Source organism: Aythya ferina (assembly GCF_964211825.1).
Source record: "Aythya ferina genome assembly, chromosome: 11".
Taxonomy (NCBI): Eukaryota; Metazoa; Chordata; class Aves; order Anseriformes; family Anatidae; genus Aythya; species Aythya ferina.
This window is the reverse complement of record NC_140307.1, coordinates 6,304,718-6,329,908: the sequence shown is the minus strand read 5'-3', so window position 1 is coordinate 6,329,908 and position 25,191 is coordinate 6,304,718. Positions and strand designations below refer to the sequence as shown.

The 25,191-nt window shown below is 55.4% G+C and overlaps 1 protein-coding gene and 1 long non-coding RNA gene across 2 annotated transcripts; one reads left to right on the top strand and one right to left on the bottom strand.

Moving 5' to 3' along the window:
• Positions 1–229: 229 nt before the first annotated feature.
• On the bottom strand, positions 230–24,758 carry RGMA (repulsive guidance molecule BMP co-receptor a). Its single transcript, XM_084532012.1, has 4 exons — positions 24,579–24,758; positions 18,279–18,394; positions 5,863–6,374; positions 230–3,414 (listed from the first exon to the last, which is right to left on the bottom strand). The coding sequence occupies exons 1-4, from the start codon at positions 24,590–24,592 to the stop codon at positions 2,704–2,706; spliced, it is 1,353 nt and encodes a 450-aa protein (XP_084388138.1). The 5' UTR covers positions 24,593–24,758; the 3' UTR covers positions 230–2,703.
• Positions 3,450–8,412, top strand: LOC311442614. The gene is made up of 3 exons (XR_014696781.1): positions 3,450–5,925; positions 6,466–6,596; positions 7,202–8,412. It is a non-coding gene; the product is annotated as an uncharacterized lncRNA (long non-coding RNA).
• Positions 24,759–25,191: the final 433 nt, after the last annotated feature.

The window sequence follows — 25,191 nt, the reverse complement described above, 5'->3', positions numbered from 1 at the left end:
GCTCAGAGAGGCAGGCTCAGATGGTTTATTAGCTATAGTTGTTCCGCACCATCCCCTTTTCTCATTTGGCTGTAAATAAATAAAACCCCAGAGCAAAATTATGAGAGATTTTGGACAGAGATGAGGTGTCAAAGTGTCTTTGGACTGAAGCAAGCTGCTTCAGAGGGAATGCAGAAATGGGATAGCAATTGCAGCGAGTGGTGAACAGCACCATACAACACACCGGGAACAAAACGAGACCCACTAATTTATTGTCAAAAAAACCTCAAACTTTACTTGCATTTCTCTCAATAAATAATTTACAGTATATACACGTGGTGACACTCCCGTGGGTCTGAACGCAGGGAGGAGGTGGGGGACATTCTCATAATGTCCCCCCTTTACCTAGGTATTTCTTTTGTTTCCAAGTATCGGGTCTTTCTTGGCCACACTTCACCTTTAACCAGAACTGGGTCAAACACAACCAAAATAAAGTGCTTCACTGTTTGCTTCTAAAATAGGGATACCCCAACCACCCTACGACAGCTGACCACCACTGGAGCACTCACCTGGACAGTGGGACTGAGCCATGTGGTAATCAAATATAATTTCCTTGGCTTTAAATTACCCCCGAGCCACAGCAAATGTGTAAGAGGGTGATTGCTTTATAGGAAAGGGAGGTTTTATGGGAAGGATGGCCTTATTGGCATGCTGTGGCTTGGCCAGCTTAGATGCTGTTTGCGAAGCAGCGTGTCTTCAGAGGGGATGCTTTGCACAGTAGCTGTTATCTATGGGGTAATATGGCAAGAAACAAGTGTTTCCCCATAGCCAGTGAGAAATTTAGGCTTTCAAAACTTGGGTTTTGAATTTCAAGAGACAAATATTTGGATTTTTCTTTAATATGGGAAACAAAAAGTCCAAATCAGCCTGTCTGAGCAATTAGTGCTTCGGGAAGCTGAACTGTCCCATGCCGTGGGGTCCAGTGGTTGCTCTCCTCAGTGCTGCCAAACTGTGATATCCTTATTTTAAAATCTGCCTAAACAGAATACCTGGGGCACCAGCAAACAAAGCAAGGAGCAAAGTAGTAAACACATCTTTTTTTTTTTTTTGTTTTTGTTTTGTTTGTATGTTTGTTTCTTTTCTTTCCTTAAACACTTAAAAACCAATTACATCTCTTCATCTGTACAGTCACACGAGATCAATGCCAGGGCTCTATATATTAAAGAGACAATATAAATTACATCCATTGACACAATTTTGCATTTCTCTGCTGCTTTACAAATGGAGCTCTAGAGCTGTTAGGACACAATGAATAGTCACATTGAGTATTTACACCAGGCTGCCTCTTGGCACCAGTTCAGACTGCCAAATGTAGCCTATTCCCACCTCTTTTGGTGCTAGCTTGTCTCGTCATGCCCAGAGACCTCCCTTGAGCAGGAGGTTCCCCCAAGGGTGACACATTTTGGGGTTGAGTTCTGGGAAATTCCCCCTGAGGAAAGGAGGGGAAATCCATAAAGAGGTCTCCAAGATGCAGACCAAAGGTGGTCTCGCTGTTTGTTCAGTGAGCAATGAGGTGAACCACAGAGGAACATGGAGAGGAAGAGGTTGGGCAGCACAACGTGGTGGGGAAGGGAGATTATCAACGATTTTGAGGCAGGGAACAGATATTTGGGGGTTGTTGGGGTGGGGGGTCCTCTGCTGCGTCCTGTCTCCTGGCTGGATTTCTAACATTGCCCCATTCCAGAGTCAAGCCCAGAAGGGCTTAAGGTGCAACGGGTCTGCAATGGGGTTGTGAGTCACGGCCCCAGGACGAGGAGCAGAGCAGAGACCTAGCAGCAAACAAACAAGAGAGGGACGTTCCTGCTCCACGACCTGGCTGATCCGCGGGCAGGCAAGGGGTTGTGGGGCTTGAGGGGGCACGGAGGGGGTCTCCCACTGAGCAGCCTCCCCACTGCCAGTTTTAGGGGAGTAAATGGCGCAAGGAGCTCATCCGTCGCCAGGCAGAAGTTAAAGAAATCACTTGAATACTGGCCAGGTTTCTCCTGTCGCAATCAAGAGTCCTCAGTGGGTCTGGGCAGAGACAAGGGAGCCAGAAATAGAACTATGGAGTGAATCAGCTGAAAGAAGTGGCTAAAATTGGAGATGCCCTTTGAACCACAGAGAACACAAGCCAAAGCTTGAGGAACATGTCCTCCTTCTACCCAGAAGGTGCCTTGTTCTTCTCTGTGGCTAGCCCCACCGTTTCAGCCCCTACCTGCTGCTTTTGCATCGCCTCCTGCAGCGATGGGGCTGTGTGAATGTGCACAGCCCAAAAAAACGGAGCCCAGCCCCGTCATGCTCACGGCTCCCTAACACAAAGCCACGTTCACACATTCCAACATCACAGTCACCACGAGCATTCTCGGGACCATAGGGGTGCCGTGCAAGGAGGTGGGGTTCCCCAGCACCCTCACTACAGGGAGGAGGAGGATGAGGATGATGGGAGGTGAGGAAGGACTACTCGAGGTGCAGTCCAGCAAAATCTCCCGACTGGTCCCGGAAGCATCACGTTCCTCCTGCACAAGAACTGGGGAGGACCAGGTGCTGGAGAGAGGGGCTGAGATCTGAGGACGATCCTTTCGCTCCTCACCGGATCCCCTATCCAAACTCTCCTCGTCCAGCGCTGCTGTCTTGTCCCTCATCCCCTCCTGCTCCCCTTTCCCCACAGTGCGAGGGAGCAAACCTCTATAACAAACCCAGCCAACACTGACTCAAACACAGCAGTGCAACCCAGAGGGCAGGAGGGGCCCGGGGGAGCCCCGAGGGAGCTGCGTTGCCCGGAGCTAGGTCCCGTGTCCTTTCATAGAGGTGCAATTTGTCTTTGTTGGAGTGAAGCATCTTCACGTCCTCAAAGGCGTAATAAGCAGCCAGCATGAAGTTGACGTCCCCCGTGGTCAGGAGGTCAAAGACGCAGGACTGGAAGTAGAGGTCCTCGACGGGCAGCTTTTCCCTGCACTTGGCCGTGGCCGATTCGTACGTGAAAGCCTCGGGGGGAGCCTGCAGGCTGGGCCCCTTCCTGCGAGTGCGACCCTCAGCTGCCTGAGCCGAGCGGAAGGTCTGGAAGTCAATCTGTTGGTTGAGTGGACAACCGCGGAGGCACAGGTAGAGGCCCTGACTGTCCCGGTCCTCCACGGCGTTGACCACCTCCTCCGGCATGCGGACGGCGAAGGTGAGGTAGCGGCCCACCTGCCTCACCACGATGGTGGTGCCGATGTACTTTGCCTGGATCTCGATGTGCTGCCCCGACACCTTCTCAGTGATCTTCAGGCTGTTGGCTCCGTGCTTGTCCCCACCGTTCTTGGAGCCGTCAGCAAAGGCAGCGGGGAGCTCGTCCATCTCCGCCTGGTACACTTTCTGGTCCACGCACTCCTGGAAGCTCTTGAAAATGATGGTGAGCTGGCAGGGGGAAGAAAGGAGGAAAAAAAAGGCAGAGGGTTACAACCAGTGCTGACCACCCAAGAGCACACAGCCACCCCCAGGATCAGTGTGGGAGGTGGAGGAGCTGTCTGCTCAACCCAGCCAGGAGCACAGCCTAGCTCATGGGTAAACACTTCCTCTTAAGAAGCTGCCCCAAATTTTATACACCCATAGGTGGCTGCCCCAGCATTTAGGCACTCAGACACGGTCATCCCGCTTCAGAGCTGAGGACACCATGCATGGAGGCAAGCCTCAGAGGCTGGACGTGATGTCCCCCCTGGATCCGTGCTGTTATCAGCAGGCCCAACACGGAGGCTCCCATGCAGCTGGGGCTGGTTGGAGTATCGCTAGTCGCAGGCTTGTGGTGGCATGCCGGAGCACGCAGCGCCGTCTTGCCTCCAGGGCCTGGCAGCCAGCAGAGGGGGACGAGCCCTGACTCCTGTAGGTGGTGGAGCTTCTCTGGCTCCCATGGTATTTACATCCCACAGGCCCAGCCTCCTCCCCTCCCTGGCTGTTTGTGAACCAACAGGGTCTTCTCCTCTGCCCCCCGGGGCCATGTTGTGCTCCATCACAACCACGCAGACCCACGTGCATTCAGGGTGTTGAAGTGGGCAGGCTCTCCTGGAAGGGCTGCAGGTGCAGACTGAGCCCAACATCCTCCCCACCATCAACCAGTTCAAGCCTGGGTCCCTCGGTGAATAACTCACCTCACAGCCCTTCCTCCTCCCTTGCCAACCTGGCTTTGCGGGGAAGGCCTGACAAGGAGGAGGAAAATGGGAGTTGGCTCCTCTTTCCCTGAGGGAGGAATGGGAAGGGGGACACCCCCCATGAAGGAGCAGACTGAGACCCAGCTGCTGTGTGGGGAGCGGGGCAGGGCTGGAGAGGCAGCTCCCGCAGCCACGTGGCAGATAGGCCGAGGACAGGGTACAAAGGGGAAAATGGAGGCACCCCAAGGCCCGGGCTGAGCACGGTGGTGGCTCCAGAATTTGTGATCCCAGCAGGAACAGAGCTCTGGCAACGTCCCTCTCTCCCAGCACTCCTCCCCTCAGCACACAGACACTCCCAGCCCCACGGCAGCCTTGCTGTCCCCTCCTCAGCCATGTCCTGAGGCACCACTTTGCCCTGGCCTTTGGGCTGCACTACTCCTCCCAGAGTCCTTCTCCAGGTCCAGCCCTGTCTCTGCCTGAAGGAGTAAGGATAAGGTCAGAGACTCTCGAGCAGAAACACAAAGAGCCCCTTGGACCAAGAGGCTCCCGTCCTTTCCAGCAGCACATGGTCCTCTAGCAGTGACCCAGTAACGCTTCCCATAGCTCGTGCTGCAGATCTCATGACTAATTTCTCCTCACCACAAGCCCGTGAGGCAGAAAAAGGGCTCAATTAAAGTGGTGATCTTGAGTTCCTGCCTAGAAATCGTAGGTCCCCTTGTCCTTAAGGGACCACCTCCCTCAAGCCAGACTTATTTGCAAGGCATCAGTAGGTTTTGAATGCACTTGGGTAGGTAAGGAGTTGAGAGCATCAGTCATCTCTAAAGAAGTTTATTAGGGACATGTCAAGACCAAAATGCCAGCTCCAGCTCAGGCTGAAATGGTCATGGGCAGAGCTGAGAAGCGGTGGCTCTGGGAACTGCACTGCTCATGCTACTCAGCTCTCCCCTCGCTCAGGGCCCAGCAGGTCTCCCACGCACTGTGGGACAGGACACCTTCCAGGAGCAAGACGCCTCCTCCTGAGCCTCCCATATCTTGGCACAAGTGGTTTCAGCTTTAGAGCACACACACCACAGGGCAACGTGACAGCATGTCAGCTGCTGGTCTCTCCTGAACCTGAGGCTGTCACACAAGGCCTGCTGTGTCACAACTGCGTGTTTGCCCTTGGGTTTTCTCAGTGCTCACTCTGTTCCTCTGCAATGTTTACTCAGGCTGTCACAGCACTGCCAGAGCAGACTGTACCCCGCAAAATGCCACAATCTGGCTGAAAACCAGAGAGACAATTACAAGCCTGGGCAGCAGGAAGGCAGCTGGAGGAGCCTAGCTCCCTACTTGGATCTCAGGTGTCCTCCGTAAGTGCTGCCATCATTCCTGGTCTGTCTGTGCACCTGGAGTCTCTCAGGTGGGAGCCCTCTTAATTTGCCATCTCCCTCTTTTGGCCATGATTGCCTTCTGAACTGCAGCACCTGAGCCTGATAACCATGATGGGGCTGGGCACGCCCAGGAAGAAACCTTGGGCATATAAATACAAGTGGGGACAGAAGAAGAAAGTCTGGATGGGCATCTGGCATTTATGGTCATGTGCTCATGTTTATGAGGTGCTCCTATCCACTCTCATACTTCCCTAGAGAGATGTGCAGATGGTGGAAGAGAATGATGGTGGAAAGAAAGGGTGTGCAAAAGTACCTCCACCCCTGCTCACAAGGCTGTGCCCGAGGCTCACCTTGCTGGTGGCGGTGGCCGAGGAGCCAGGCAGCACTGGCGTGTTGGTGACCTGGACGTTCAGGTAGTTATTGTCTATGAGCGGCCAGGCCCCTTGCACCTTGCAGGTCTGGAAGGTGTCCGTGAAAGTCCTGAGGTGAGGGTCCCCGAAGAGCCCGCAGTGAGTATAGTTGGGGGTGGCCGAGTGTTTGTGAAAGCTCTTCTCGTAGTGGCAGATTTCGGGGCTGTCGGAGCGCTCCTGGCTGTCCCCGGGGGGCAATGTCCGGAGGCGGGGTTGGGACGTGGGGCCATCCTTGGAGCAGTTGTGCTGCACCATGAGATCGTCTATGCCATGCACGGCTGAGTGGTAGGCCAGGTCGCCCCTGCAGGTGCGGGCGGTGCGGCGGGTGCAGTGCGCGTAGGCGCGCAGGGCTGTACAGAACTCGGGGGCCTCCTCCGCGCCCAGGTGGTGGGTGCCCGATGTGGCCGCCCAGAACTCAGAGTTGCACTTGAGGATCTTGCATGGAGACGTCACTGCGTGGAGGGTGGGAGGAAAACATGAAATGGTCAACGTTTGAGTTACCAACTCCGTCCCCGGCAAAAAGCTGGTGCTCCCCTCCCACAGCCCGACCTCCTGATGTTGGCCGCAGCGCGTGATGCGACCTCGCTCACCAGATGTGATCCTCTCACATGACCCAGCTCTTACGGGAGGCTCCTCAAAGCCAAGGAAACCAACAGGATCTGCCCCAATTGAAGGCAAGAAGGGAAAGAGCAACCAGCCTTTAGATGAATGCTCCTTGCGGGGAAAACCAGGGTGGGGAACAATGGGATGTATTCATTAACAAGATAAGGCCGGGGCATTAATGTGGTAGGATATAGAATGGGGTTATTAATGTGGTGAGAGATGCAGTGGCATTTTTTAATGCTATTTTAGGGCTTGACATTGAAAACTCTGTGAATTACTGCGTGTTTAGTTTTATTTCCACCACAGCAAAAATCTGCAGGCCTTCCTACTCCTCCTCTTTGGCTTGGGGAGACCCCTGGGAGCCCCTCTCCTGCAGCATCCCCCATGATACTGCATGCTGCGCCCCACAGGTGCTGGGGGAGCCCAGGGACGAGGCGGGAGGCCCGTTCCCTGCCACGGCCCATGGGGAGAGAACAAGAGGCTGACGCAGAGGAGAAAAACCGGCACGGCAGGGTGCAGGGTGCCAGCCGCCCCGCTCGCCTGCCCGCCTTTCTCCAGATGGAGAAGCCGAAGGCAGCAGAGCTCCGCTGGGCTCAGTACTTGCTGGCAAGCCGGAGGAAAGCAAAGGAAATTTGGATCCTGAATTTTTATTTTTTTGCTTTTTTTCCCTCCCCAGTGCCTATTCCCCAGGGCTGTGTGGCTTCCCTGGAGCAGAGTTGAAAGCAGCTGTGCAGAAGCACATGGCCTCCATTGAACGTCGCACAGACACTGCTCTCTGCCTGTGCCAATTTGGAGCCCTGCTGGGTGAACCCGGGCTCACACCACTTAAAATTCATGGTGTTTTCCTTCCTCTCCTCTTAATCAACCCCTTCAGAAGGCTTGCAGACTGGATGGGATCAGGCACAAAAGGCAGCGGAGCAACAAGAGAAAAAGCCCCACCATTTCCAGATGCTCTTGTGGTGCCTCGCGCAGGCATACACGTATATTCCTGTCTCAGCATTTGTTTAGAAGGAGGCTGGCAACGTATCTGTGCCAAAATAATTTCAGATTTGTTTAAAGAGAAAGTTACAAAACCCGGCATTGTTGCAGGGAAAACAGTATGTTTTAGTTTCAAACACTGCAGTGCTGGAAACCTAAACATAGTTGGTGCTGGAAAATCAGGAGGGCACACCAAGGCTATAAAGTACTCAGCAGTCCAGCTTTAAGGAAGCCTGTCTGCTCTCTCCTTCCACGAAGAGTGAAGTGCAAATAGGAAATGGTGACAGGTTCCTCGCAGTTTCAAAATACATGTTTAATAAATTCAGATGCTAGCAACAGCTCTGAGAACCCAGGAGCTGTTTCATCTTGGCAGTGTCCAATTAAAACCTGTGAGAATGGAGACCTTTGTGTCCTGCTTTCACTTGCCATCAGCCAGAGGTGACCTGATAACAAGCCTGGGACAGGGGTTGGCATTTCTGCTAAGCCTTCTGCATTTATGGGACAGATTTAGAAGAATTCATAAATTCACATTCCCTCCCTTCTCAGCCCTGAGCGTTTGGATTTCCACCAAGGACACTTTGCTTATCAGTGGGCCATCACTGCCAGCTGACTCGCAGTGCAGTGCCTTGCTCAGTGTTTTTCCTGGATGAGAGATGGCTGGGAACGGCTTGTTACCCACAGACACAAAAGCCTGGATCCCCGATGCAGAGCATCTTGGCTCTGGAGGATATACATCTGCATATGGCTGCTACAGCATGCTATAGCTAACACAGTGCCTGAACACAGAGGGAAAAGGAAAAGAGGGTATTCGAGGTGGCTGCTCTGAGGAACAGCGGCGTTAACACAGGCGACCGTTTTTTAACACGCCACAGTTTTGGTGAAACCATCAGAATGATGGGAACAAGTCAGTTTGCTGGCACGGGGAGTGCAAGCAGGATGGATGTTGGTTTACTGAGGTGTGAAATAAGGAAATCACATCTCTGCTGAGAGACTTGCAGTGTGACTTTGCAAATCCTCCAGGTGGAAGGTACGAGCTAAAGAAACATGGAGAAGCGCAACCATGCCACTGCCGGCTACTCCATCTAGCTGTGGCCCCAGGAGCCTTGCTCTCCCAGCAGTTATACCTAATGCAGTGCTTGGGGGTGCCCTGAGGCTGCACAAAACCCAATGCACCACCCCTGCAGACAGACATGGCAGCAGCAGGGCCCCAGGAGAAGCAGGAGGACATATCCCTGGATGGGCAGGGCCACCAGTCCCTACTCCTTGCAAGGCCCTGGGATGTGCTGTGCTGGGCAGCCCAGAGCCAGTCCAGCCTGTGGGCTGCTCCAGCCCTTCTGATGGGATTTGTAGCAGGAATAAAGCCACAGCCTGTTGCTCTTTAAGGGCACACTTCATTTACTTGGATCTGGAGATGCAGCCGTGACCTGCAGCAGCCTACACACAGAGCAGGCTGGCTGAGCTGCAGGGGAGGGAGGCTTTCCTCCTGTCTCCGAGGGATGACAACCTTCCTGGTGGGACATCAAGCAACATGTCTCTGCAAAACCACCAGAGGAAGCTGGGGCCATGGCACTGTAGCAGGCAGTGACCCCTTGGGCAGCCCCTGCTGCAAAACTGCCCCCGATACCCAGCGCCAAACACGTCCCTGCGCCAAGCATCCCACGCTGCCGCACCACCAAGGGTCACTCCTGACTTTATAAGGTCCCGATTTAAAAGAAACAAAACTAACAGGATGACAAGGAAGCCTCTCTCTTTCCTCCCTGGGCCTGAAGGGGGAGCGTTCTTCTTTAAGATGTTATCGCTAGGGTTTTGGCACCGGTCCCTTTTTTGCTGTTTCGCTCATGGCCCCATATAAGGCCAGATTTCCAAGCCAGGTGCCTTGGCGGCGGCGCGCAGGGGCGGTGTGCGAACGGGGCTGTGCACGCCTGTGCTTTCCCATGGATGCTTCTCCCATCGCCCCGGTGGTTTGGCAAAGCCTTGGGGGGCTGCACGAGGGGCATCGCTTCCTCATCTCCCTGTGGCGGGGTGGGAATGGGGACTGGGGGTCGGATGGCTGGGGGTTTGCAGGCAGGGCTCGGTGTGGCTTTGCTCCCAGTCACCGGCTGGCACAGCCTCGGTCTTCCTGTGCCCGCCTGCTCAATGTGGCGATTGTGCGGCACCTCGGGCTTGCAGGCACCTGCGTGACTCAGCCTCGGGTTGAGCCACGTGGCTGCCACCACTGCCACCATGCTGGGGATGCAGCAAAAAGCCACCTCAGAGGAAAGGAAACGTGCCCTGCTCCCTGCCGTGCCTTGTCCCCTGGCAGCAGCTTTGGCACGGCCGCACAGGCTCATTTGTACCCTGGCCAAGGAGCGATGTTTATTCAATTTCACGTAATCTATTTTCCATCTACTCACAACGGATCTGTTTTTCAACCACAGATGACTTAGCACGGAAACGAACCCCTCTCAACCAGGAACCCAGCGAGGCTCTGCAGGACCTGCGTGACGCTCTCGTGGCTGGGTGACATTGCCACCCCAGTCTGCCGCAGAGGGACCTTTGTCCCAGGGACCAAACGGTGCCTCCGACGTGTGGCTTCAACCCCTGGTAGCCCAGCCACCTCCCCAGCCTCAGCGCTTCTCCTTTTGGGGACTCGGTGCCACTTAAACAAGGCATGACATTTCCTTCAGTACCTGGAGACTGGCAGTTTAGAAAGGTTTAAAGTCAGGAAAAAAAAACATTAAATCACCCAGCCCACGACAGTCGGCCTGCACGTAGCCTGGTGCCTGTGTTTGTTCAAGTGCACCTCCCCGAGGACTTCCGCAGCCCGAGGTGGCTGCGGGCTGAAAAGCTGCCCCTGTTTCAGGAGTTTATCACCTCTACAAAACGTAGGTCTTGGTCTTAAGTGGATTTTATCTGACTTCATTGTAAGGACATAAAAAGAACCAGCAATTTTCTCCAAAGCAGTAAAAAGTCCGTTAGTACCCAGCGTGTTTCCCCGCAAAGATATTTACACACTGCAATCAAGTCACTTGTCAATCCTCCAGATAAGCTAAACGGTTTGCACTTTTAAGTTCCCACTGGAAGGTGTTTGCCCAGCCCTACAATCAGCCTGCTGCCTCCCTTCCCCACGGCAGGAGGTTTCTCTGCAAAATTCACCGCCCCGACAGGCGCTGCGGACGTGGGCCGTGCGCTCGCCCCTGCCTGGGCACACAAAAATCGCAGTTTTCTTTTTCTGCATTGCATGAAGCTCGCTCCCCTGCTCCAAAAAATCAGCCTTCAGGCAGCCCCAGCACGTGGCCACGTCTGGAGGTGCCGGCCAGAGCCACGCTGTGCTCCCCTACAGCACATCTCCGCTAGACTGCACGCTATTAAATTAAGCGTTCAAACCGACTGCACGCACGCATCCAACTTTAACAGCCAAACTTTAACAGCCTTCTAATTATCAGTGCCCCCTATTTTCCCTTTGGCTGGTGTCAGGTTACCGGGATTTCATTTACCCAAATCATGCTCGTTCAGAAAACCAGCACAAAACCAACAATTCGTCTCTTCCCCTGTAATTTCTCTAGCAATGAGAATTACTGGAAATTAGTTTCAGTAAGCAAAAGCCAATCCTTTTAAGACTCTTGGGTGCATGTTAACCAGACCTGTTAATTTTAAAGCGTTCACTGCTAAGAGATGTTGTTTAATATCCTCCTGGTTACTAACGGGCTGGAAAGTATTTCATCACCCACATGTGATGCAAATACATCATCCTGCGTTTTTCCAAATCCATGGATTGAGGTGTAGATGTGCAAGCCTCACACATGCAGTAAAAGGTTTTTTTTTCGGAGAACACAGTAAAACGTAATTACCTTTGGCCTCACATCTGAGCACGTAGACTTAGGCTCCTAAACACATATTTATTTAAGTAATCTAAATAAACATATTTATGCTGACACCTCAATAGGAAAGGCACGATTCTCGGAGGTGCTAAATACCAGCGACTTCTACCAGCTCCAGCTCCTGGCTGGCCACCGCTCGCAAAAGAATGATGGGGAAAGAGAGTTTTTTTAAAAAAAAATCCAGATTGCTCCTCAAAACACTGCTGAGGGGATCTCTTCCTTCAAGATTTTGAGAGCCTGAGGTAAGACCCAAGGGGACGAGTGGCTTCACCCTTGCATCCAGCCCCACGACCCGTCCCTGGCCTTGCTGGCCATGCCGGGCTCTTCCAGCGACCTCCTTTGAACTGCTAATCAGACCCAATCTTGCCGAATAATAGCCTGGTTATTATTGCCTCGTTTGCATAACAAAGAGGCCCAATAAAACTGATTTGACTGTGCTCAGAGGGGGTGTGAAAGATCAGCCCTGAGAAAAGAGCTGCAGGAATGCAGCAAACTGCTCCAAAGCCTCAACCCAGGAAGAAAGACAATGCAATTTGCCATCAAGAAAAGCCCAATAGACCAATAAATTACCCATGTGCAAAGGGATCAGCTCAGGTTTCAGCTGCACTGGAGCGGGGGGAGGAGGACCAGGAGGACGGAGCTGCAGGAGAAAAATAAACCTGCTTCTCTCCAAGGGCTGGAGCTGCCATTTGGCAGGGTGTTGGGCATGGGGAGGTTGGCTCGGTGCGGGCACCTTCCATGCCAGGGCCTGGGCTCTGTGCGCCCGCTGGCAAAGGCTGAGGATGTGCTAAAGGCAGGTGAAGGGTGTGCTCGGAGCTCTGGGTGAATCTGCAGCGTCTCTCTTTTAGCCCAGGCCTCATCTTGCTCAAGAGGATGCTGTGGAAAGGCCTCACCAGGTTGTCAAAAAGGAGGACGCAGAAGGAGTTTTCTCGTCTCTGTCACTGCAGCACCTCCCTCGTGTCCTCGGTGCTGACTTCGTGGTCCCCCATCTCCCCTCTCCTGGCATCGCAGCAACACGAGGCAAGCACGTGCAGGAAAACAGCAGAGTCAGTCAGTGCCTTCACCGGGCACGGCACAAAGCGATGGATGCTGTCAAAGAAGCCCGTGACACTCCTGTCACTTACTCAGCTCTTTTGGCTCCTGGAATCCTCTTACTGCAGACACGGCGTGCTTAGGAGCAAGTGCATGTCCCCCAGGCCTGCTGGGCACGCTAGGGATGCCCGGCCAGCATCGCTCCTCCAGGTCCACCCCAGCATCCCCCCGCAGGGAGATGGGATCTTTGGCACCACTGGAGGGGGCAGCAACCACAGCCTTGGAGCTCACAGCTGGGGCTGTGGCAAGCTGAAGATGCTGCCCTGAGGTATCAGCAAATCTTCATGAGTTCGGGAGGCACAATGGACTGGAAGAAAGGACAAGCATTTATAGCAACAGAGTTGTAAGTTGGCTCGTTTTGCTCTTCAGCTTCACGGTGGGATTCAGGCTTCAGCAGTGCCCTTGCCACAGCTGTTGAAGAAGCAGCCTGGGGTCACGGTGGCGGGTTGGGAGGTTGTGCTCCACGGATGCAGACTGAGAGCTGGTGCATGGAGGAAGAGGAGGGAGAGAAGCAACCTTCTTCGAGTCTTCGTCTGCAGAAGGATGCCAACAAACACCACGGCTCATGACAGGATGGGAAGCGGGGCTCCGTTGTGCCAGGACTGCCCACCTGGGCCTTCCCTGAGAGGACCCAGCTGCTCTCCCAACACCAACCATTCCTGGGAGTGTATAAACCTCCTCGGGAGCACTCCATTTTACAGGTGAGGACGCTGAGGCCATGCAGGGATTCACTCAAGACGAGCTCGGTGGGGAGCAAGGTATTTTTCTCATCCTCTTCACAAAGCATCACCCTCAGCCCCCTCCACCACCACCACCTGTCCCCAGCCCTCCAGAAAAAGGACATCGGTACCCAGACGCTGCACGAGGAGCCTGTGGCCACCTCCACCGACCACCAGCCCCGCGGTGGGGCAGCTCTCCAGCACAGCTCCCACGGGGCTGGTTTGGGTTTCCAGCACCTTGCGCTGAAGCCGTTTTCCCAGGGTGCCTTTGAGAAGCGTTTGAAGGCACAGCTGCCACCCACCAGCGCCCGCGGGCCCCCCAGGTGTGGCAGCGGGTCCCTCGCCCTCCTCCTCCTCGCCCGGGCCGCGGCAGGGCTGGCAGGGAAGCGCTTGATGCTTACAGGTGTGGATTCCCTCTAGGAATAATCATCCCCGCCGTGCTCTTGTGAAATTTCAACCCTTCAAACGCAGAGGTAAATGAGACACAAAATGAGGAGATGGAGAAAAGCCCGGAGCACATAAATCTGGATGAGGCAAATTTATACAATTAAACGCCTGCCAAAAAAATTGCGGCATCTCTGTCGGAGGCGTTGATTTGCGCGCGGGGCGTGGGGTGGCACGGCAGCTGTGACGGCCCCACAAGTCTACCCAAAACCCAGGTGGACACCCAAACAAATGCTGGGGCTACGCTTGGGATGCACAGGGACCGAGCAGCCCGCGTGGATCTTTTATGAGAAAAAGCAACTTAGAGTAACTTTTGGCCTAATCCCTTCCTGTTCTGCAGCTCCCCACTGCCCAGCCTCATCTTCCCATCCCTGGGAGGCCGGAGATGTGCTCTCGCCTCCCGTGGGGTGCAAAGCCCAGCGCCAGGATCTGTCCCTGCCACACGTCCTCGTCGCCTCAGAAGCATCACACAGCAAGAAAAAAGGTAACTGGTCAGCAAACCAAACTGCCACGGGTTGCTGTTAGAGCTTTGGGGACTGAAATCAACAGCTGTCTGGGATGGAGAGAAAACCCAGGGAGCAGAAAATACTTTGGGCTCACGCGAAGCTGACCCACAAAACCCCCCTTATACTCAGGGCTAGCTCTGCTTGCTGGGAACTCAACAGCCAAGCTCTCCTTGATGCTCAAGAAGTGGAAAGGAGACCTCAACACCCTGCTGGCAATGCACCCCGAAGGCCTTGCTGTCCTTGTATCTCCAGGGCCTCTGGGCCCCATGCACCACGGCTGGGACATTGCACAGAGCTGCTCAGTCTGTGCCTGAGAGGGTGCGTGTGTGTAGGAGCCAGCTTGTTCTCCGCAGCGAGAGCCCTATGACTTCATCAAGGGGATGGCATCTGGTTTTGCAGTTGGACATAATTCAATTCTCCCCCTTGCTGCAGGAATTTCAGCTGGTGAAGCAGTGATTTACTCAGCCCGGCTGCACTTGAGTGCAAAGCAATCTCCAGGCTGCAATCGAACGCCCTGTTATTTTGAGAGCTCACGGACAAGGGAATAAATGTCTTGGTGGTGATGGGAGCTCTTTTAATCCGAGCAGTTGCCAAGTGCAGGTTGCAGAGCTTTTTAAAGGCTCTCCTTTTGGAAGCGTGCTCCTGGTGCCACGCAGGGCTGTGCCCCCAACAGCTCCCTCCTGACATGCAGCATGGGGACAGGATCTGCCAGGACAGCCAGGAAAAGGATGGGGTCCCCTCACCTGCCCCATCACAGCTGCATCTCCAAGCATCCTCCATCCGTCCCCACGTTCCTCTGGGTTTGTATCCACCCTGAGGCCACCGAGCCCCCTTCAAACTACCCGGAACCCCAATTTTAATTTGGGTCCTGGGTTCTCACACTCCCTATTGCTGCCCCTCATTCCATGTTTGGCATGTTTGTTGCGACAGGCAAAGCAAACCAAACCCAGCAGCACCCCAGGACACCCATCCAACCGGGCCAAACACCCTCATTTTCAATTTCCTTATTTTTTGCTCACCCCCAGGGAGCTGGGGGGGGGGACACGCAGCCCTGCCAGAGCCATGGGTGGTTCATGGGCTGAGCCTGAGGGGAGCCCACAGAGCTCGTTGTCACTGTGGCCCAGCTCTCTGGGGACAGCAGGTTGGTGCAGAGCCCCAGCAAAGCCCGGGGTCAGGAAGTTTTTAGGGCTGCACAGCTCTGTGAGCACTTTCACGCACACACCCGTCTCGGTGCAGCTGCTTAGGCCGCACAGGAGGAGAAACCTTGGCTGCTGCCATTGTAAACCTGAAGTCATGCATGATACCACCCCGGTCCCAGCAAGCAAGGGCCTGGGATCTCAGGAAAGCGACTTCTGGGGACAAAAAGCAAGGCGTCCACCCCATCTGCGTTAAAAGCCCGGTGCCTCCGCTCAGCCTCACACCGAGCCTGGCTGGCAGTCGCAGAGGACTCCCCGTTCCAAGTACGAGAGCAGCAAGCAGCAAAACAGGGAAGCCAAAATATTTCCAGGTTTACGTTTGAATCCCTCCCTCCTTTCCCTGCCCTGACAATGTCCCGCACAGGCGCCATCCTCCCGGCCTCGCTGGAGGGGAGCTGCTTGCAGCCTCCTCTGAGCCCCCCTCCTCAATTTTGGCTTAACGCTGCGATCCCATCCCTCCCTGCCGCCGAGACAAAAGGCGTTTATAACCGATCTGCACACCTCCAGTAGCGCCGGGTCCTTACTGGGAATCAGCCACCTTGCCTGCAAGGACCAAGGGCAGAAAATCCCATTTTGTTTTTTGGAGGCAGCGGCGTGTTGCAGGCAAATCAGCCGAGGAGAGCCACAGCCCGGGAAAGCTGAAGCGAGCCAGAGGACAAGGGGGAGAGCAAAGCCTGAAGCCTGGTTTTCAGAAGGGTTTTGCTGGCTGGGTACAAAAGGATTTGCAAGAAAACTCGGTGCAGCCCCAGCTGGGAGGCACTGGTAGGGGACAGCTGACCACTGTGGGACACCCCCAGGTGCCCACCACTCACCCTGACCCCAGGGGGGCAGCACCCAAGGGTGCTCGGCGCTGAGACCGGGGTGAAGCTGTTGGTGTGAAAGCAGCACAAGCGGGAATCCAACCCAGGCTGTGCGCGTAGGGGGGGGTTAAGCAAATAAATAAATAGGGCAGGACTCGGCCAGGCACTGATCCGACATGCCGGGCCCCGCGTGGGCTGCCTCGAGCAGCCCCTGTCAGCTTGGGTTTGGGGGGCCACGAAGCTTCACTGGGGTCACACTGCCTCTTTGGGGTGCTGCTGAAACCCCGCAAACTCCCCCATTGGGGCAAAAAAAGCAAAAAGGGTGAAGGAAGCTTCAGGGAAGCATCCCCCTTTCCCTATCTTCCCAGCCCCCAAACTGGCAGCGAGCCCCCCAGCAGCGCACACGGGCAGCCCCGGCTCCGTCTGCACCCCGCTCCCGCCGGCTCCGGATCGCCCCGTTTTGCCAGTTCTTTGCACCTTATTTGACTGCTGAAGGGAGAATCAAACAAAGCAGGCAGCCAGATCGCCTATCAAGTTCTTTCTTGCACCGTAAATCTCCCAGACCCAACCGCTCGGGAAAGGGCATTATGGGTGCACCAAGAGGGTTTTTTCCCCCCAAAAAATTGGGGTTTCAGCAGGGTCGGGGCTGGGGGCAGCCCTGTGCTAAGCGCAGCACGGGCCGGGTTTGCTTTCCTGCATCTGGGCTAGGAGGGAGAAGGGGGAGGAAGGGCGTAGAGCAGCTCTTTATTTATTTGCTGCATGTGTGTGCAAGACTGCTGCACCTACGGTTATGCAAAAGAAAGGCAGGGGCGAGTTAAAAATGTAAAAAGGGAAAGTTTGGCTAAAACGAGAAGATAAACAAACCGGGAGGGTGAAGCGCCAGGGTTTTTCTTTCTCCCTCCTGCTTTCGCTCGGGTCTTTTTTTCTCCCCTTCTTTGCAAATGTTAAAAAAAAAAAAAAAAAAAGGAAAAAAAAAAAAAAAAAAGGAGGTAAAGAAACTGGAGAGTTTGGGAAGGAACAAATCCGCCTCTGTGGACTCGGCTTCCCCTCCCCCAACAAAAACAAGCACTCAGGGCTTGAAGGAATTTGCAGGCAGAGATCTGCCAAAAACATTGTGAAAAACTATGGGGGATTCATTGGAAACAGATGGCGTTTTCAGCTGTAATTCTGAAATTCTCTCCTTTTCTGACACAATGCAAACAACCGGGGGATGCGGGCCGGGGGCCGAGCGAGAGGCGCAAGGCGCGGGCGGGGGTGGGCCCTTGGGTGCCCCCCAGCCATTTGCTTGCACCCCCCTCGGCCAGGGCAAGGGAAGGGGGATTTTTAATTTTATTTTTTTTTCCCAGCCAAAACACGGTGCGAAGCCTGCACAGCCCGAGAGAGGCCGGGGAAGGAGCCGGGGGGGGTCACACCGCGCTCCGCGCCCCCCGCGCATCCTTCGCCGCCCGGCCCCAGGTGTGCAGCGCGGCCCCATGGGGGGGGGGTCTCAGGGCTGTGCCCCCCCCTCCTCCGGGCCCGATCCTGCCCCAAACCCCCAAAGCAGCGCCCCCCTTTTCCTCCCCGAGCCCTTTCTGCTTTGCCCCTTTCGGAGCGCAAAGCGGGGGGGTTCCGCTCCGAGCCCCCGGCGGGGCGCGCACGGGCACGGATCTGGCACCGGGGGCGTTCATCTGCCCCCCCCCAACCCCCAAATTTCATCGCACCCCCGGGATGGGCACAACGGAACCTGCCTGGCCCCTGTCACCTCTAGCCCCTTGGCTGGGGCTTTTTTTTTTCCTTTTTCCTCTCCCCCCTCTTTTTTTTCCCTCCTTTTTCTTTTTTTCCTTTTTCTTTCTGATTTTCTTTTTTTTTTTTTCCCCTTTCCTTTTATTTTTATTTTTTTTTTCTTTTTCCGACCGTCTCCTTTCCCGGGAGGAGGCAGCGGGGAGACAAAGAAGGTGAGGGCAGGGAGCAGCAGCCTCCGCCAAGGCTTGGGGAGGAGGCAGGGGGAGCACCAAAATCCGAGCCCCCCCCCCCCCCCTTCTCTCCCGGCTTATTTTCAACATGTGGCAAACTGCTGCAAAGAGAGGGAGGGAGAAAAGAGGCCCACGGGCAGGGGAACTGAGCCGGAGGTCTGCGAGAAACACGGGGAAATAATCTTGAAAACGAGGCCGTTCCTTACCTGAAGGGAAGATGCAGAGAAAGACAGGGAGGATTTGGAAAAGTCCCAGGGCTGTGGATCCTGCCCCTCTCCCCATACCCATCCATCCAGCTCGAGCTTTAACCACTATCCTCTCCCTGGAAGAAGAGTTTAAAAAAAAAAAAAAAAAAAAAAGAAGAAAAAAAAAAAAAAAAAGAAGGGAAGAGAGGAAAAAAAAGGGGGAGGGGAATAAATCAATCGAAAGAAGGAACGGGGAAGAAAAAACAAAAATCAAAAGCCCCACATGGCTCCGCGGAGCGATGCAGGGACGGGTGGCCCCAGCTCCGGTGGCCTCTGCACTGCGAGATTACCCAGCCTGTTCCTCCTCCTCCTCCTCCTTTTTTCCTCCTCCTCCTCCTCTCCTCCCCTCCCCTCCTGCAGCCGCCGTCCCCTCCCCTCCCCTCCATCACCCCGCCGCCTGCCAATGCGCGCCGCCGGCCGCGGGGAAGGGGCGGGCACCGCAGCGCGGCCATGGGAGGGAGGCAGGGGGGGCACGGAGAGACCCCCCCGGGTACAGGCATTTTGGGGAGAGCCTCCACTATGGGAGGATGTGTATTTTTTTTTTCCAGCCCCTCTACAATGAGACTTGGGGGTGCGGCGTGGGGCAGGCTGGGCTGGGGAAGGTGAGGCCGTGCCCTCGCCCCTGGCACACGCAGCTGCTCCGTGCCACCCTGCGGGGTGGGTGCAAGCTTTTTGCCACCCTTCCAGGTGTTTTAAAACCCCAAATGGGTCGGAAACGGCAAATTTAGGAGCTCTGGGAGCGGACAGCTGGTGGGACCTCCCCCGTCCAGCCACCAGCCGGCCGCTGGCTGATGCAAAAGGTCATGCAGAGCTGTGCCCTGGGTGTGCAGCCCGTCCTTTTGCTTCTGGGGGGACAAATCCCACCGGCTGCACCCATATGGTGGTCCCGGGGGTCTCATTGTGGCAGCAGGGGGCAGGTGGCAGTGCCGGGATCCCCCTCCCTGCTCCCCAGCCACAGGGATGGAGCAGCAGCAGGGAGCACACGGGTGTTTGCCTCCTGGGCTCCAAAATCCTGCCCTTTTCCTCCCCCTGCGATGCCACAGCAGGACGAGGCGAGCAGGTCGGACCTGCAGCCGTCCCCGGGCTCTGCTCCACCCAGCAAAAGGCGAAGCCAGGAGGGAAGCACCCCCCGAGCAGCCCACTTGGGTCTGCTTAAAATTCCCCTCGAAGGATGCTTTAGCCACAGCGAGCTAAGACAAACTCCAGTGCTGAATGAGAGTGCCCACGGGTGTAATACGCTTTAATTAATGCGCTTTAACTTCCTTGTTTTAGATCATTAGCCCTCCTTTGATGGAGTGCCCCCTCGCCGTCCTAATGTTTTATCTCCTTTCTCTCGGGGGTGTTATACAAAGGAGGAAGGGATGCCGGCTGCTCTCTGCCACCCCTCTGACAAGGGGCCTTCCTCCCGCGGGTGTCAGGGGCCAGGGGTGCTCCTTGACTCGCTTCCAGCTGTCCTTGGAAATCCCCTTCTCTGCCTCAAGGACGCTTTGTGGCATGACAGCAGCTCCACAGCTCCAAGAGGAGTTTGTTCTTTCCTCCCCGTGATTCAGCCACAAGAGGTATCCCTGCAGAGGGAGCTGAGGAAGAGGAGACGGAGGTCTGGCCCCGGTGCTGCAGCTGAAGGAGGTGCTTCGCTGGGGCCTTGTCCGGAATTAAAACTGCTGAAGCTTTTCCATCTGGGACCCAGATGGGATCCAAAACTCCTGGGGCCTTGCCTGCCTGACGGGAGATCTGTCTCGGTCCTGATCCTCCTACAGCTGCGCTCGGGTGATGTCCACCGGAGTCGGGGGGAGCTGCGTGTGCGGGACCGCTGCCAGAGCCAGGCAGGAGATGAAAGCTGGCAGGCCGCATCCAGACCTGTAGCAGAGGCAGTGTGGGAGGAACGCCTACCCCAAGCACCTCTTTGTGGGGGATGTCAAACAGGGGCAAATATGTCCAAGCCCTGCCAGCTGCTGCTACCACCCAAGAAGAAATGCCTGCCGAGGGGATGTGTGGGCAGCTGGAGCTGGAGGGGGCCCGCGAGGAAGCCAGGGGAAGGGGCTGTAGGCCCCAAATGCCTTCCCCTTGCTCTCACCCTGCTCTCCTGCAATGCAAGCCTTGATTTTGGTTCGATCTGTGAAAATATCCTTCCTGCTCTTCCCCAGGCCGGTGACATACAGTGTGATCTATTTGTTTTTAAGGCGCAAACGGGCTGCATGGCCAACTTTTCAAATCCAGCTGCTAAATAGCACCTCCAGCTGGATTTGACCTCCAGCCCCCCTTTGGTATTGCTGTCTTGTGGCAAGCTGAGGCATTGAAATGATGAGCTGGGACCCAGTCTGAGGCGTTATTTTTAAAATCAGATCCTTGTTGGAGCTTCTGCCTTTGGCTTCGGGAGAAGCGCGCTGCTGCACAGCCGTGCACCGGTGCCCCTGGCTCCAGTTCGTAAAGCAATTGCTCCTTGATTTTGTTCAGTTGCATCACGCATTGCAAATGGGATTGCTGGTTTTGGCACTGATCAAAGCAGCGGATTTCGCTGGAGAAAACAACAGATGTGTTCAAGCCGTAGCTGCAGAGCAGGAAAAGGCCCCAAATAAGGTGCGCTTCTGCAGCTCCCGCTCCCCGTTCCACGTTTTTTAAACAACCTTCACCTTTCTGATAGCTGGATCAAAGACCTGGGCGGAAAATCACCCACTGAAATGCAGGCTGGGCGAAATTTGGATCTCTGCATTGCCTGATGGGGCTGTCTCAGCTTGGAATTGGAGAACTGGGGAGCGCTGATCCCGTTTTCCCCTACTTCTTTCCTTCATGGAGCCTGGACTTGGAGCTCCTTGCACACAGCGTGTGGGCAACCACCCGCCACTGAACTGCAAACACCTCTGAGGCTCTGCTCGGGGGCAAAGGCACATCCGTGGGCATCCACACCTCGGTTCCCACATTTAACCTCGTTACAGAGGGGTGCGAGCTTCTGAGCATCCAGGTGCCACGTGCGGAAGAATCATGGCCAGTGTGAGCCCGTAGCATCCTGCTGGCTATTTGCAGGGAGATCACAACTCCCAAGGGATCCTCAGCCCACACCGCTGGTCTGAACTTGGCTTTTCTGACCCTTTCCCAGGGCGCTCTGCCCCATGCCACACCGTGCATGTCTGTGGGCTTCAGCGGGGCTGGAGGAATGTGCCTAATTTGAACCCTAAGGTTTATAGGCGATGCCTCCCCTTGCTGCCTTCCTAATGGAATTATTCAACACCTGTAATTATATGGCTAAAATAGTAAATATGGGTATTTCTGAGGAGTGTAACTAGTAGTTAGAGGACTCCTGGTCTGCTCCTGACTCTCCCGTGAACTTCCCTTCATGCAATGAACCCCACAGAGCTGCAGCATGTGTGCCTTTGACTTCTCTGCCTCGGGACAAGGTGTCCAGCGGGTGCTGTTCATGTCCTGGCTGGGGTAAGCTGTGATCAGCAGGGCAGGAAGCTAATCCTGAGGCGTTCGGTGTTGATACGTGCTTGGGTTAAGCAGCAAAAAGCTAATCACTCCCTAAAGGAGGAAGGGAAGTTTGTAGTGGAAACCCCCAAATGATTATCTGGGGAGGTTTGGGAACCGATTCCAAAATGCTCGTGGAATTAAAAGCAAACACCTGTGCTCTGAAAGATTCCCTTATTAGAGCAAAAAACCTCAGAACAAGAATAATGAAAAACCCACCCTTCATCTTTCCACGTCTTTTGTGTTTGTGATGCTGGCCAACACTGCAGCTCATTTCAAAGACCTCCCCTTTACTAATTTTTCCAATTTCTTTTATTATTTTATAGTTTTCCTGGCTGACAGAAAGAATGGAAGCTCTCCCTGAGCTGGGCACCTCGAAGCTGCCAACCAAGTGTCTAAACCCAGTGCCCTCCTGACCTGCCCCTGCTCTGGGACACCTGCAGCAGCAGCCAGGAGCCCGGCGTCCCCCCGAGGTGTCACCAAATCCATGCCCCAGCACCCAGGGACCTCGTGGGGCAGGCGAAGGAGGTGGCATGGGCTGGGCTTTGCAGGTTGGCCAGCTCCTGCGTGGCAAAGTGCAGAAAAGAGTTGCCCGGCTGAGATAATCCACCGGCCCGCAGCTGCCTCTGTGAACATTAGACTCGCCGATCTGCCTATGCAAAGAGAGGCCGGCGGGTCGAAGGTGGAATTAAATATGGCTTTGTAGCACCAATAAATAAAGGAGAAACAGCGCGCTGTTGACTTGCAACTTCGCATCTGCTGAGAGTGACTAATTAACAGCGGCCCTAATTGAAGTCGCCGGGGCTTATCCTGCTTCGGGTTCGCTCCGCCAAGTGCCACAAAGTCACCTCGAAGTCACCAGGCTGCGCAAGGCGAGGGGAAGATGGGCTGGAGGAAAGCTTCTTGTGTCACCATGACAGAAAGTGGGACACAGAGGGATATTTTCAGTGTGATCGAGGTCATCACGTCCATTTGTTTTTGGCTGGTGGCGTTCCTTTGCTTCTTCCCACTGCAAAAGCCTGGTGGGGTCGGACTCCTCCGCGGGGCAGCCCTCCTGTGTTCAGTGGTGTTTGGGGCACTGCCTGGCCTTCACCTCCCGTGGATTTAGTTCTCTTGCTGGCCTGGCCTCCACTTTGGGGTAAATATATCCAGTACTGTCTCTCTAGTGTATCTCCTGCACGTCTAGGCTCTTCTCTAACAAAAAAGAAGGGCTGGGAGGTGCCCAAGAGCAAGTTGAAATGGCCACATGTCAGCTCAGCAGGAAAGGTTGGCGAACCTCAGGCGCCCCAAAATAAACAGCAGGGAAGGATTCGCACCCAGACCTGGGTGTTCATCAGCGGAGACAGAAACAGGCCGTGGAACAGGACAGCGAGGCAGCCTTGTCTTTCTCTGCTGCTGTTAACAGCTACTGGAGTCTTGCGAAAGCGCAAACACAGCTCCCTAATTCCGCCCCTCTACCTGACAGGTCAGCCAAGGACACCTCCTGGGGCTCCCCGTTAAAGGTGGGGCACGGCATCGAGCATCTGCAAATCTGCACCTTCAGCCTGCTGAGAAAGGGGAGCTCGAAGGGTCCCAGGTGAAACCAAAGCACCTTGCCCAGGTCCCCCTCTGCCGATTCCTGGCCAGCAATCCGGCCCCCCGTGGGATGCCTCTCGGTTATGAGATGCTAAATGACAGTAGCACCGCCTGATTTTTAATATTTTCCTGAATATCTGGGAAAGACATGCTCCTTATGGGGAAAAAGAAAAAAAAAAAATTGAATCCAGCCCTTCTGTAGGTATTGGAAGAAATGAAGCTGGGCCGGGCAGCAGCTTTTGTGGCGGGGGAGCAGCTGGGGGCGGCTGGGGCTGGGGCCCCACTGGGTGGTGCTGTTAGCCCTGCGCCGCCTGCAAAAGTATCCAGTTTATAAAATAAATGCAACCCAACGCCGCCTTAAACCACATGACATAACAGCAGCTCGCGAGCTCCCATTAAAATCTCAATTTGGGGAAATTGATTCTACCTCTGAGCAATTGCGATGCAATTACTCCAACAGGCAGCAATCAAGGATCACATCAAAACAACACCAAACTTTCATCTCCTGCCTCCCAACCACCACCACAACAAAAAGCACCTGTCTTGCAAAAGCAGCCCGCTCGCCCGAAACGTACATAATGGTTAGGAAGAGCAGCGTGCAGGTCCCGGGCTGGAAGCAAGCCTCGACAGGGGCCGCTCGGGCTGGTGCCTCCGGAGTGTCCTGCCTCGGGGCTACATCCTGCAGCTTTATGCCGCTCCCAGCTGGGGTTTGGGGCTTTTTACGGGGCTGGTTCAGCAGGAGTAAGGCCAGCCGGGCTCCAGCTGCCCCTGCAAAGGGATGTGGCCACATCTGGGCAGCTGTCACCCCTCTCCAACCCACGCCCTGAAGCTTTGAGACCCCAGGGCTTCGGGGAGAGCTCCGCAAATGAAGCGCTCCCGTCCTGCTGCCGGCCACCGGCCACCGTTATAACAGGAAGGGGAAAATATTTGGGGAGGGTTGGCGGGGAGGGGAAATATTTCCAATTAGCAAGGGGTTATTCGCCGGGCTGAGCCCAGGAGGGAGCAGTTTGGGTGGCAACCACCAGCGGGGAATAAACGCCGGGCTCGGAGCAAGAGGGAGAAGAACCGGGTTTGGGGATAAAAGCGGAGGCAGCAGGAGGAGGCAGCTGGAGGACGGCGGCCTCGCCGGGTCCCACAGCAGGAGCCAGGGCCATGCAGGGAGCTGGGGGCAGCATGCGGCCATGGGGGGCCCCGCACAGCCCCCCCAAAATCCCCTCCCCTTACCTTAGCGGCCGCATCAGCCTCTCCAGCCCGCCGCGGGGTTGGCGCAGGGAGCGGTGGCTTGTTCTTATTATGAATTCTTATTATTAGTTAGTATTTCTCCAGGAAGACGGGGGAGGGAATGAAATAAAAATAAATAATTAAAATTAAAAAAAAAAAAAAAAACCAAAGAGCTGAAGTGGCAGGGGAAGGGGAAGGGGGGGGGGGGGTGGCCCCCCCTGCCCTGGGCAGCGCAGCCCCGGTGGGGTGCAGCGGGGCCTCGCTCAGCGGGACGCAGGGAGCCGCATCGCCTTCCCGGAGCATGTGAGAGGCAGCGGAGGAGATAGAGCCAGATAGGGAGGTCTCCTCCCTCCCTCCTTCTTTCCCTCCCTCCCTTCTTCCCTCCTCCCTCCTTCCCTCTGCACTAGGAGCAGCATCTCGGCTGCAGGCGGCTGGGGAGGGAGGGCAGGAGCTGCCCCCCCCTCCCCAGGGTGGAGATGGGGGGGTCCCCGCTGAATCCCCCCCCCCCTCTGGCACCTCCTGGGCAGGCAGAGGGGCTGGGGGAGGAACAGGGGGGCTTGTATGGTTCCCCCAGCCTCGGAGCTTTGGGGATGCTCCACCTGCAGCGGGGGGTGTG

Coding starts and splice junctions, on each gene's coding strand:
- RGMA (XM_084532012.1), bottom strand. Junction 6,375..18,278: donor TCTCTGCATCTTCCCTTCAG/GTAAGGAACGGC, acceptor CCCTCCACGCAG/TGACGTCTCCATGCAAGATC. Junction 3,415..5,862: donor CGGCCACCGCCACCAGCAAG/GTGAGCCTCGGG, acceptor TCCCCCTGCCAG/CTCACCATCATTTTCAAGAG.